Source organism: Aulonocara sp. 'chitande type north' Nkhata Bay, linkage group LG3 (genome assembly GCF_057382095.1).
Source record: "Aulonocara sp. 'chitande type north' Nkhata Bay isolate Kocher_YH1m ecotype deep benthic linkage group LG3, A_spYH_male_GT1.1, whole genome shotgun sequence".
Lineage (NCBI taxonomy): Eukaryota > Metazoa > Chordata > Actinopteri > Cichliformes > Cichlidae > Aulonocara > Aulonocara sp. 'chitande type north' Nkhata Bay.
The window spans coordinates 71,544,457-71,558,025 of record NC_141346.1 but is presented as its reverse complement, the minus strand read 5'-3'; the positions used below and the strand labels follow the sequence as shown (position 1 = coordinate 71,558,025).

Here is a 13,569-nt window from a genome sequence, read left to right as displayed (position 1 = left end):
CCAGTTATCCTTGTCTCATAGCATTTTTATTCATTTCAAAGTTAAACAGAAGTTTTACTAACCTGCTCAGCACAAGACAATAAGCTATTGCACCCTGATTACACTTTAACAACAATCTTTATTCATGTTTTTATCTTCAGACTTAACATCTGTGAACTCTCAGAGGAAAACTGTGAAGCTCTGTCCTCAGTTCTCAGCTCGCAGTCCTCTAGTCTGACAGAGCTGGACCTGAGTATCAGAAAGCTGCAGGATTCAGGAGTGAAGCTTCTGTCTGCTGGACTACAACGTTTACACTGTAAACTGAATACTCTGAGGTCAGATCAGAAAACATTTAGTTTTTAGAATTATTAATTAAAGTTCATACATATGATGTTGTATCTTAGTACAACAACAACAACAACAACCTTTATTTATAGAGCACATTAAAAGCCATTAGGCATACCAAAGTGCTTTACAAAAAACAATAAAATAATACAGTTAAGAGCATTAATATCAAATATAATAAGAACAGCAGACAATGTTCACAGTAGAAAGCCACTAATAAAATGGACTGCAGCACATAGATTATAGCAGACCCAGTGCCGCATGATAGAGAACACCAAGAATGAAGGAATAGTAAAAAGTTAATGCAATAGGTCGCAGTAGTATGTTTATGTTTCCTTTAAAAATAGAAAGTCAACATTTAATGTTATGAAATGTATTAACAAACTCTACATGAGTACTTGTTTTATAGATTGTCTTTTATTTTTCAGACTGAGTGGCTGTAACCTGTCAGAGAGAAGCTGTGAAGCTCTGTCCTCAGTCCTCAGCTCCCAGTCCTCCAGTCTGAGAGAGCTGGACCTGAGTAACTCTGACCTGCAGGATTCAGGAGTGAAGCTTCTGTCCGCTGGACTAAAGAGTTCACAGTGTGCAGTGGAAACTCTCAGGTCAGGATTCAAACTTTTCCACAGATGATCATTTGAAATGTGATTTATATTATTGTATAAACAGGTAACTTTTACAGCTGTCAAGTGAACTTTTATTTACATTTGAGTGGATAATTGGACTCTGAATTACTAAAAGTTGTTATAGTCATGTCTTTGTTTATTTAAAAAAATACTTCACGTACTGCCTAATTTAAAGATTTAGGCTCCTTTGGGCCCATAATATATATATTTGATTTCTTTGTGAATGAAATTAGGAGGATATTGGCGACTGCTGATTGGCTCGCTGTTTGTTTTTTTTATTCACAGTACTTAATTTTAAAGGCTGATTTCTCAAAATGAGATGTTTATCTTTTCTTCTACAACACGTGGAGCCACCAAATCTTCTTGCTTGATTTATTCATTACAGTTTGATTTAAAGAATATTAGACTCGTAACATAATAAATATATTTATTTCACTTCTTCTTGAGAGAAAGAAAGGGATGACTGGGTGAGCTCCAGTGGTTCATCCCAGCAGAGAGAGCAGCACACTGGGCTGCAAATGATCACAGTAGTAATGGCCATAGTTTGATAAAACAGGCAGTCTTACCCTGTAGATAATACAGGGTTCTGGTGCCGATGTGGGGGACGGGAGTCGCCCGGTACTAACTACATACTACTAACTACCTCATCCAGATGTCTTCCCTACTAAACCTGATAAGAAGTAACTGCAGTAGCCTTATAGGTCAAATCAGTTTCACCTGTTAAAGTTAGCTCCACTATTAATTAGGGGTGGGGGAAAAAATCGATACTGTGTAGTATCGTGATATTTTGTTTGCTAATAATGTATCGATACAGGGACAGCAGAAATCGATATTTTGTTACAAACAATTTTTTCTCTGAAGTCAACATGCTCTGGAGTCAGAGCATGTTGACTTCAGAGCATGTTGATCCTTTTTCTGAGCAACAATCCTGACATTCCTTCACTGTCCAAATGTGTTTAACTTTTTTTTTGGCAGCAATAAACATGACAGTTTACTCATTTTAATTTAAGACATGTTTAATTTTAATTAAGTTTGAAACTTTTTTATTTAATGTAAAATTATATATTTTTTTAAATTTACTTTCAAATTCTTCAGTTGCTGAAGGGGCTGCATAGTTTTCATAAATTGCATAGTTCAGAATAGCTATAATTGTACCAGATGGTTGCATTCAGTTAAGTTGGACTAGACTGTAATACAAACCGTTCAGTTTGTCAACAATAAAACTGACTGAAATGAGAGAAAGACTGAGTGTGAGACTTTGATATTAGATAAAATGAATATTGATAAAGTTTACCTTTATGTGCAGAATTTAAATATCGCAAAATATTTTAAAAAATCGCAATAATATCGTATCGTGCGTTAAGTATTGTGATAATATCGTATCGCGAGTTGTATGGTGATTCCCACCTCTACTATTAATGGTGTCACTTGTTATTTCTGGGATGAGTTTAGTAGCCTGAACAGCTGCTTAAAGGAAAGTAATTAAATAATAAAAATAACCTAAGTCCGGGGGAACCTGCAAGAGCTGTTTGCACAAAGAATAATGCTCAGACTTTGAGGTTTTATCGTTTTACACAAGGTTTAAAAATGAATGTCCACAATTGAATTGCAGAAATTGTTATTGAGCTAATACTGATGTAGTTGTTATCTTTGGTAAGGGGAGGTTGGAGGAAGGATGAGCACAGTCAGGCCTAAAGATGCTCTTAATAATAATAATGGATTGCATTTATATAGCGCTTTTCGAGACCCTCAAAGACCCTTTACAATCCCACTACAGGGAGTGCAGAATTATTAGGCAAGTTGTATTTTTGAGGAATAATTTTATTATTGAACAACAACCATGTTCTCAATGAACCCAAAAAACTCATTAATATCAAAGCTGAATGTTTTTGGAAGTAGTTTTTAGTTTGTTTTTAGTTTTAGCTATTTTAGGGGGATATCTGTGTGTGCAGGTGACTATTACTGTGCAGAATTATTAGGCAACTTAACAAAAAACAAATATATACCCATTTCATTTATTTCTTTTTACCAGTGACACCAATATAACATCTCCACATTCACAAATATACATTTCTGACATTCAAAAACAAAACAAAAACAAATCAGCGACCAATATAGCCACCTTTCTTTGCAAGGACACTCAAAAGCCTGCCATCCATGGATTCTGTCAGTGTTTTGATCTGTTCACCATCAACATTGCGTGCAGCAGCAACCACAGCCTCCCAGACACTGTTCAGAGAGGTGGACTGTTTTCCCTCCTTGTAAATCTCACATTTGATGATGGACCACAGGTTCTCAATGGGGTTCAGATCAGGTGAACAAGGAGGCCATGTCATTAGTTTTTCTTCTTTTATACCCTTTCTTGCCAGCCACGCTGTGGAGTACTTGGACGCGTGTGATGGAGCATTGTCCTGCATGAAAATCATGTTTTTCTTGAAGGATGCAGACTTCTTCCTGTACCACTGCTTGAAGAAGGTGTCTTCCAGAAACTGGCAGTAGGACTGGGAGTTGAGCTTGACTCCATCCTCAACCCGAAAAGGCCCCACAAGCTCATCTTTGATGATACCAGCCCAAACCAGTACTCCACCTCCACCTTGCTGGCGGCTGAGTGGGACTGGAGCTCTCTGCCCTTTACCAATCCAGCCACGGGCCCATCCATCTGGCCCATCAAGACTCACTCTCATTTCATCAGTCCATAAAACCTTAGAAAAACCAGTCTTGGGATATTTCTTGGCCCAGTCTTGACGTTTCAGCTTGTGTGTCTTGTTCAGTGGTGGTCGTCTTTCAGCCTTTCTTACCTTGGCCATGTCTCTGAGTATTGCACACCTTGTGCTTTTGGGCACTCCAGTGATGTTGCAGCTCCAAAATATGGCCAAACTGGTGGCAAGTGGCATCTTGGCAGCTGCACGCTTGACTTTTCTCAGTTCATGGGCAGTTATTTTGTGCCTTGGTTTTTCCACACGCTTCTTGCGACCCTGTTGACTATTTTGAATGAAACGCTTGATTGTTCGATGATCACGCTTCAGAAGCTTTGCAATTTTGAGACTGCTGCATCCCTCTGCAAGATATCTCACTATTTTTGACTTTTCTGAGCCTGTCAAGTCCTTCTTTTGACCCATTTTGCCAAAGGAAAGGACGTTACCTAATAATTATGCACACCTGATATAGGGTGTTGATGTCATTAGACCACACCCCTTCTCATTACAGAGATGCACATCACCTAATATGCTTAATTGGTAGTAGGCTTTCGAGCCTATACAGCTTGGAGTAAGACAACATGCATGAAGAGGATGATGTGGACAAAATACTCATTTGCCTAATAATTCTGCACTCCCTGTATTCATTCACTCTCACATTCACACACTGGTGGAGGTAAGCTACAGTTGTAGTGGTAGGTTAGGTTTTGCCCAAGGACAAAATGACCAAGACAGAGAGAGCTGGCTCATCAGACAGACAAGCTCATCTTGTAACCTACTGGTTTGCTGGTCAGCACACCAGCTGTCTAGCGAACCGGCTAACTAGCACACCAGCTAACTAGCACACCGGCTAAATAGCAAATCAGCTAACTAGCAGACCAGCTAACGGCAGCCACAAGCTGAAGGACGATTAAATGTAGTGGAGATATCAGAGATGACACTGGTGTGTCCGATTCACTCTTTAGCACTCTGGTCACTCCGGTGTGTCAGCCAGAACACCACTGAAGGCCAAATGATCCCAGCATGTGGAATAAAGAGCTTAAGGTTTGGTTTGAGACACTTTATTCTTTCACTGATTGATTCTTGCGGCTGTGATCATGTGTGTGGTTTCTTACAAAAAGGAAGTACACAATACAAATACATGACAAATAAGATGAATAGATAAGTTACATATCCAGTTATATGTACGTACATCAGTATAGCTAATATAGCCATATATAAGGACAAAGATCACAGTACTATAATGCAGTAATGTTAAACACAAAGGTGTATATCTACATAAATCTGTCCTATCAGTGATCAGGGTACTGTAGTATACTTCCACTACATAAACTATAGAAACTAAACGACATTAGTGTGACTTTAAGTTACCATCAGTACAGACGAACTGATGGTAGTTGTACAAAATAAAGGCATTGCAATTATTGTGAAGGGCTTCCGGTTAAACTAAGATCAGCTGATTACCTCATAACAAATTGTTTGCTATAGAACGCAGCTCCCACTCTTCATTAATATCATGTACTGTAACTCCCAAGTAACCATGGTTACCCAGCCACGCCCAGTAGTCTCCAGAGAGACCAACAGCTGGTGCACGTTGTAACGCCGTGGCTTTCATAGTCTCTCCTTTTTCTACAGCTCATGTGTTCTTCTTGTGATGGTGCGTCTTGAGGGAGGCTCATACATGCCGTCATTTGTTGATCCTAAGAACGTTCCTCAGACCGACTTCTTCAACAACACTAATCAGCCTGCAGTTTGTAGCTACTCACTTCACTGTGGTGTTTGTTAGCTTGTCTTTCTTTGGTTTTATCCTGACTCCTCCCACAAGCTGATCCTACGTAGTCTGCCCAAGCCTCCCACCTCTGTTTGTTTGGGTGGTTTGTTTGCTGCCATCAACAGCGTGTAATGCATTTAAGTGATACTTCAGACATGAAGTACTGCGACAATAAAAAACTCAACTTTGCTTAAAAATAACTTTAGTTGTATCAACACTGCCCTCTGGAATAATTAGACTTTGGTGAAAAACTGATGTGATCTCCATGTTTCCTTTGTTGGACTGTGGGCGAGTGTCAGAACTGAATGTACTGAGTAACATGTGGAGTTTAAATATGTGTCAGTTCCAGTTTTAGAGCTCTAAAGTGCAGCTATCATGTTAGGAATATGTTAGGAATAGACAGGAACACTGAGCACACTGAGGTCAAATCTTTATTTATCCAGTTCATCTGTAGGCTGAGCTCAGTCCATCCATTTAGTGAAATGATGTTTAAAGGTCTCCTTGTTCTGTGAGCGTGCACAGATCCTGAAGCAGAAAGCCTGGGTTAACAGAGAAATGATCATCACTGTGATGATGCTCACCATCTCTGACTGGGATTTGAGGTTTTGTCAAAGCAGCAAAGAAAGCCTGGCTATGTTGGACTGGGTGTGGAAGCAGCTCCCAGTTTGAGTTCAGGAGACAGACGCCCTCTCTGCTTTGACGATCAGCTTCAAACTTTCCTTTTTGATAAAACTTATAGTTAGAGCTGGATCAGGTGACCCTGAACCATCACTTAGTTATGCTGCTATAGAGATGGATAACAGATGGATTGTTGTTTTGTGTGTCTGCAGTCTGTCAGGCTGTCTGATCACAGAGGAAGGCTGTACTTCTCTGGCCTCAGCTCTGACCTCCAACCCCTCCCATCTGAGAGAGCTGGACCTGAGCTACAATCATCCAGGTGACTCAGGAATGAAGCTTCTGTCGGCTGGACTGAAGGATCCAGGCTGGAGACTGGACACTCTCAGGTATGGAGAGAATGTCTGATATAGGAGGAAGAGCTGGAATCATTTCCTGTGTCTTTCACTCACTTCCTGTTTGTTTCCTGCAGATGAGACATGAACAATCACACATGCAGGAATATTTTCAGGGACAGACACACTAGTCTAGCTGGATAGTACATGGATATTTATGTAGGGGGTCTTCAAGGAGTCTGTTTGCAGGAACATTAATGATAACTGATAAGTCATGTTGAGAGTTTCATTAAAAGTAGACTTACAGTTAGGTAATATTTGGACAGAGACAACATTTTGTAACTTTAGATACAAGTAGCAGCCATGTGTGTGTTTCCCATGCTGTATGTCCACAGTCACAGTGACAGTCAGTGACACTGACAGAAGGATGAAACAAGGCTGAATCATTTCAGTCTGTGTGTGTGACAAAGAGGCAGACAGGAGCAGCTAACATTTGGAAATGGAAGCTTACTGGAAACACTACATTCACGGCTGAATTCACAATAGATTTGTTCTCAAGTGCACATTTAGCAGCTAATGCTAATACTGTTTTCCCTTTGCTTTCTACAGCAGCTATTGCTAAGTAGGCCACTTTGCTCCGCTAAGGATTTGTGTGACCATGATGGAGACTCTGATAAGCTAATGCTGCTAAGCTAATGCTGTTTATGGGCCCTGTTAGAATCAATATTTCATTCTCATTCTGTTGTTTGAGAACAATATTAACGTTTCACATCATTATAACACAAGAGAAAAGGGTATTGGCATTAGCTACTAGTGCTTATTCACCTCAAATTACCTTTAGCTGCTAATGGCAGCCTACTTAGCATTAACTCCTCACTAATATAATGCTAATTTACATCAAATTAGCATTAACTGCTCATATTGTTATAAGGAAAGAGAAAACGGTATTAGCATTTGCTGCTAATAATTATTCACCCCTAATTAGAATAAGCCGCTAAAAGCAGCCAACTTAGCATTAATTCCTCACTTTGTTGTTACCCAACGGAAAAGAGTATTAGTATTAGCTACTATCATTTTTAATAAGTAAGAGAAAACAGTATTAGCAGTAGCGCATAATGCTAATTCACGTCAACGTAGTATTAGTTAATAATGGCAGCCTACTTAGCATTAACTGCTCACTAATATAATGCTAATTCGCATCAAATTAGCATTAGCTGCTCAAGTTGTTATAAGGAAAAAGAGAAAACGGTATTAGTATTAGCTGCTAATAATTATTCACCCCTAATTAGAGTTAGCCCCTAATGGCAGTCTACTTAGCATTAACTCCTGACATTGTTATAATGCAGGGGAAAAGAGTTACCATTATCGGATAATGCTAATTCTCATCAAATTAGCATTAGTTAATGACGGTAGACTTCATATCATTAGCTGCTGTCATTCTTACAAAGCAAACAGTATGAGCATTAGCTGTTAATCCTTTTTCATCTAAAATTAGAATTAGCCACTAATGGCGTATTGTTAAAAAGTAAGAAAAAACATTGTTAGCATAAGCGGATAATGCTAATTCATCTCAAATTAGTATTAGCTAATAATGGCACCTGCTTAGCATTAGCTGGTCACATTGTTATAAGGCAAGAAAATATGGTATTAGCATTAGCTGCCAATTTCTATTTACCTAAAATTAGCATTAGCGACTAATGGCAATCTACTTAACATTACCTCCTCACTAATACAATGCTAATTCACATCAAATTAGCATTAGCTGCTAACATCAGCCTACTTAGCACTAGTTGCTCACATTATTAAAAGGGAAGGGAAAAGTTTTAGCATTATCGGGTAATGCTAACTCGCATCAAATTAGCATTACCTAATAACCAGCGTTCTTAGCATTAGCTGCTCACATTGTTAGAAATCAAGAGAATATGGTTTAAGCATTAGTTGCCAATGCTTATTCACCTAAAATTAGCATTAGCCACTAATGGTAGCCTATAGCAAAAACTTCTTAATGCTAAATGAAGTTAATTAATGCTAAGTAGGTTTAACTGAAATTAAAGTAGTGTTAGCATTAGCTGCTGATATTGTTAAAAGGTAAGATAAAACATTGCTAGCAGCAGCGGATAATGCTAACACACATAATAATTAGCATTACCTAATAATGGCAGCCTTCTTAGCATTAGCTGCTCATATTGTTATAATGCAAGGGAAAAGAGTTGGCAAAAACAGTGTTAGCATTAGTGGATAATGCTAATTCACCTAAATTAGCATTAGCTAACAATGGCTACGTACTTAGCATTACCTACTAATATTGATATAAAGCAAGAAAATATGGTATTAGCATTAGCTTCTAATGCTTTCTCATCTAAAATTAGAATTAGCCACTAATGGCATCCTATTTAGCATTAACTCTTCACATCGCAAGGGAAAAATTAGAATTGAATAAAAAAAAAAGTGTTCACATTAGCTACTTGTATTGTTAAAAAGTAAGAAAAAACATTGTTAGCATAAGGGGATAATGCTAATTCACCTCAAATTAGTATTAGCTAATAACGGCAACCTACATAGCATTAGCTGGTCACATTGTTATAAAGCAAGAAAATATGGTATTAGCATTAGCTGCCAATTCCTATTCACCTAAAATTAGCATTACCTGCTAATGGCAGTCTACTTAGCATTAACTCCTCACTAATGTGATGCTAATTCACATTAAATTAGCTTTAGCATTAGCTGCTAGCATCAGCCTACCTAGCACTAGCTGCTCACATTGTTAAAAGGGAAGAGAATACGATATTAGCATTAGCTGGTAATATTTATTCACCCCTAATTAGAATTAGCCACTAATGACAGCATACTTAGCGTTAACTCCTCACATCGTTGTAATGCAAATGAGGCTAACTTGCATTAAATTAGACTGCTGTTATTAGCTAATGCTATTTAGCAGTAGCTGCTCACATTGTTATAAAGCAAAGGAAAACGATATGAGCATTAGGTTCTAATGCGTATTTGCCTTAAATTAGACGTAGGTGCTAATGGCAGCCTACTTAGCATTAGCAGCTCAGATGTTGTAATGCTAGGAAAAAGAGTGTTAGCATTAGCCGTTCACATTGTTATAAAGTTAAGGGAAATAGTGTTAGCATTAGCTACTCACATTGTTAAAAAAAGTAAGTGTTAGCATTAGTGCATAATGCTAATTCATGTCAAATTAGCATTAGTTAATAACGGCAGCCTATTTAGCATTAGCAGATAATGTTGACCTTGGCCCACTGGAAAAGTTAAGAACTAAAGATTTAGGAGTGTTTCTCGATAGCTCTTTCTCATTTGAGAAACAAATGAATTCTGTTATTAAAACCAGCTGTAAGGTTTATATTGTTGATTGTCATTTATGCTTAGAAATATTTACTCATATATGCTTAGAGTTGTATAATCAATTGCATGATGATAGAGGTTCGATCCTTAGTAGTCTGTAAAGACTCTGTGTGCCTTCCAGAGTGCTCTGGCATGCACACACCACTTGGGGCCATGAGAGAGGTCATACCCTCTCTTACTGATTTATGGTGTAGGACAGGGGTCTCAAACTCAATTTAGCTGGGGGCCGCTGCAGGCAGAGTCTGGGTGAGGCTGGGCCGCATTAGGTTTTCCACAAGAAAGGCATGGTTAAAAAATTCCAATCTTCTCAAATCTCTTTATTTTTATTTTTTAACACAAAATATGAAAAATAAATGAACAAATTAAGAATTAATAAGAAAATAAATCAATCTGTAATACATAAATAAAATAATAATAAGATATTTTTAGTCAGTGAACTTGTGTTTTTCTTTCAGTCTTCTATATCTGCTGTGTTTAGATTGAAATGTCTGTATTAACAGTTCTATAACCTTCTTCTGAACATGAATGGAACACTGTAGAAAATGAACTGTTCTTCTGAACATGGCTTCTCTTGCCTACTCCTTGCTGCTAGAGACCTGGCAGCGTTTCCTCTCGCATAGCCGAGCCAGATCTGGCCTGAGGGAGGAAGCAGTTGCGACCCTCAGTATGTCTTGAAGATGATCATCCGTAAGTCTGGACCTGTACTTGGACTTATTGAAGTTCAAAGTGGAGAAGAGCTTTTGGCACAAGTATGTGCTACCAAAAAGGCACATGGTCCGCTTGAACATTCGGGAAAGCCGAGGGAAACTAGGGCTCAAGTCTCTCAAAAATTGTCCAAGCTTGTCTGCTTTTCCACTCACCTCCCTGAACTTTGCTTTGAGTTCAGAGTTGCACTGCAGCTCAATGAGCTCCATTTGAAGCACAGAAGGGGCATCTTGCACATCAAAGGAGACGGGGTCCGCAAAAATGTGAAAGGTGGCTCTGTGTGTCTTGAAGTCAGCAAATCTGTGATCAAATTCCTCCTGTAGCCTCAAAATGACATCAACATACTCGTCAGCACTGAATGGTGTGCCTGCATCCACGAGTGCCTTGCATGCTGGGAAATGGCAAAGGTTTGTCTGAGAGAGCTGAGCTTTCCAGAGCGCCAGTTTTGTGGAGAATGCTCTCACGTTGTCATAGGCAGCACTGACAAGTTGCCCCTGGCCTTGTAACGTCTTGTTCAGTACATTAAGCTCATGTGTCATATCAACAAGAAAAGCTGAGTCCATGAGCCATTTGGGATCAGTTAGCACAGGAACACTAACTCCATCCTTCTCCATGAAGGCTTCACTTCTGCTCTCAACTCAAAAAGTCTCTTTAATACATTTCCCCTGCTGAGCCAACGTACCTCAGTGAAGTCGAGCACATCCCCATATTCTGACTCCATTTCCTCTAAAAAAGCACAGAACCTTCGGTGCTTTAAGCCCCTGGATCTGATTTGGTTGATGCATTTCACAACAATAGACATCACATTGTCAAACTTCAGGCATTTGCTGCAAAGGACCTGCTGATGGATGATGCAGTGCAGAGCAATGGCCTCCTCCACGCCTTCCTCTTCCAGTTTGTTTTGTGCCACCAGTCCATTTTTCCTCCCTGTCATTGATGGCGCTCCATCTGTTGTTATTCCAACAAACCTCTTCCATGGCAAACCAACATTCTCAATGGCATCACACAGCTTGTAAATATCTGCTGAGCGGTGGTCTGGCCATGCATTGGAATTACTGTGAGCAGCTCCTCCATCACTTCGAAACTGTCATCAACACCACGGACATACATTGGGAGCTGGGCAGTGTCGGTGATGTCTGTGGTCTCATCAAGAGCGACTGAGTATACACTGAAACATTTGGCTTTCTCACACAGTTGGTCATAAATGTCACTTGACAGGTCAGAAATGCGATCTGCTGCGGTGTTGCTGCTGCTTATAGTTCGAGCTGGATCAGGTGAACCTGAACCATCCCTTAGTTATGCTGCTATAGGCTCAGGCTGTTGGTGGACTTCCCATGATGCTCTGCTTTCTTCTCCCCTCTTTTCACTCCTGATGCTTTTATATGTCACTACTGCATGTCCTTAACTTTTGTCTCTCTGTTTTGTTCTTGTCTCTCTGAGCTCATCTCTTCTCTTTCCCCTCACCCTGCAACCAGTCATGGTAGATGCTCCTCCTGGAGCCTGTTTTCACTGGGAGGATCTTTGTGTCAAAGGGAGTTCTTCTTCCCACCATCACCAAGTGCTGCTCACAGTGGATTGTGTCGCGAAATCTATCAATGTAGAGCAGTGAGACAAACCACGGAGGCCCCAGAGAAGTGCAATCAAACGATGAGTTTATTAACACACAGGAGAAAACATCAGCCTATGTCTTCTGACAAAAATACATGTTGTGGACACTTACAAAGCAGTGGGGTACACGCCCCCCCTTGGCGTCAATAAAAATAGTCAGAGTAAAATATGTTCCAGACATCTTGTACATGTTTAATGGCTATAAAAAGACACAGAACTTCTCTTTTCTGTAACACCTTCCATACAAGGTAATAAACTTCAAGCCCTCAGGGTCTCTGGGGCTAATTATTGACTCTGGTCATCTGTTGCCAAGTAGAGTAAAATATAGTGAGACACCAAATGAGTTAAGGCCTCAGGCCTGACGCATTCCTAGATTATATGTGTTATATGTATTGTAAGCATCCATGCAATCATCCTGTTCTAGTTTCCCTCAGCATGGATCACCTGGACAGTCACGCCAGTGAAGCTTAAGACCCTTAATGAACCGAACATCAACTCGACATAAGCACAAATATGCAATGTGTATGAAATACTTCTGACCGTACTTGTAATAAGAGTTAACATAATGGAAGGATCCTCAAATGAACATGTTCAATAGACAACTTTAATGCAATATCAATACTGTGAGAAATATTATTAGATGGAATAATGCTGTAAAGAACATTATTAATGCAGTTATAATGATGCAGATTATATGGCAGCAATAAAAGAATTTCTGTATCTCCACAATTGTCTGATGGTTGGGGCTTTCTCTCTAATATTGGAGGCTGTTACCTTACACTGTTAAACAGCTTCAGATGACTGTTGTTGTCCTTTGGGAATTGTCACTTATAAATAAAGTTACATTGAATGGATGTAAATGGATAGATGTTATTGTGACAAAGAGAAAACGATTGTTGACAGATTGATTGTTGTTTTGTGTGTCTGCAGTCTGTCAGGCTGTCTGATCACAGAGGAAGGCTGTACTTCTCTGGCCTCAGCTCTGACCTCCAACCCCTCCCATCTGAGAGAGATGGACCTGAGCTACAATCATCCAGGTGTTTCAGGAATTAAGCTGCTGTCGGCTGGACTGAAGGATCCAGGCTGGAGACTGGACACTCTCAGGTATGGAGAGAAAATCTGATAGAGGAGGAAGAGCTGGAAACATTTCCTGTGTCCTTCACTCACTTCCTGTTTGTTTCCTGCAGATGAGACATGAACAATCACACATGCAGGAATATTTTCAGGGACAGACACACTAGTCTAGCTGGATAGTTCATGGATATTTATGTAGGGGGTCTCCAAGGAGTCTGTTTGCAGGAACATTTAGGTCACAGGTGTACCTGATATAGATACCAGTGTACCTAATAAAGTGTCAGCTAACATTTGGAAATGGAAGCTAAAATAATGACAAACTCTACATTCACAGCTGAAGTCACAATAAATTTGTTCTCAAGTGCACATTTTTCTGTTATTGTTCTCAAACAACAGAATGAGAATGAAATATTGATTCTAACAGGGCCCATAAACTTTACTAACTAAGCATTACT

The 13,569-nt window shown here is 39.5% G+C and overlaps 1 protein-coding gene across 4 annotated transcripts in view; it reads left to right on the top strand.

Annotated features, from left to right (window-relative positions):
* The window catches only part of LOC147336918 (protein NLRC3-like), a 1,139,417-nt gene that overhangs the window by 778,557 nt on the left and 347,291 nt on the right, over positions 1–13,569 (top strand). For 2 of the 4 annotated variants that reach the window (XM_086287107.1, XM_086287106.1), the window contains 2 exons: positions 753–926; positions 6,245–6,418. In XM_086287107.1, coding sequence (XP_086143233.1) covers positions 753–926; positions 6,245–6,418 — 348 coding nt within the window. Of the gene's footprint in view, positions 1–140; positions 315–752; positions 927–6,244; positions 6,419–13,569 lie in introns of all 4 variants that reach the window. The other 2 variants (XM_086287112.1, XM_086287122.1) reach the window with 2 other exon arrangements.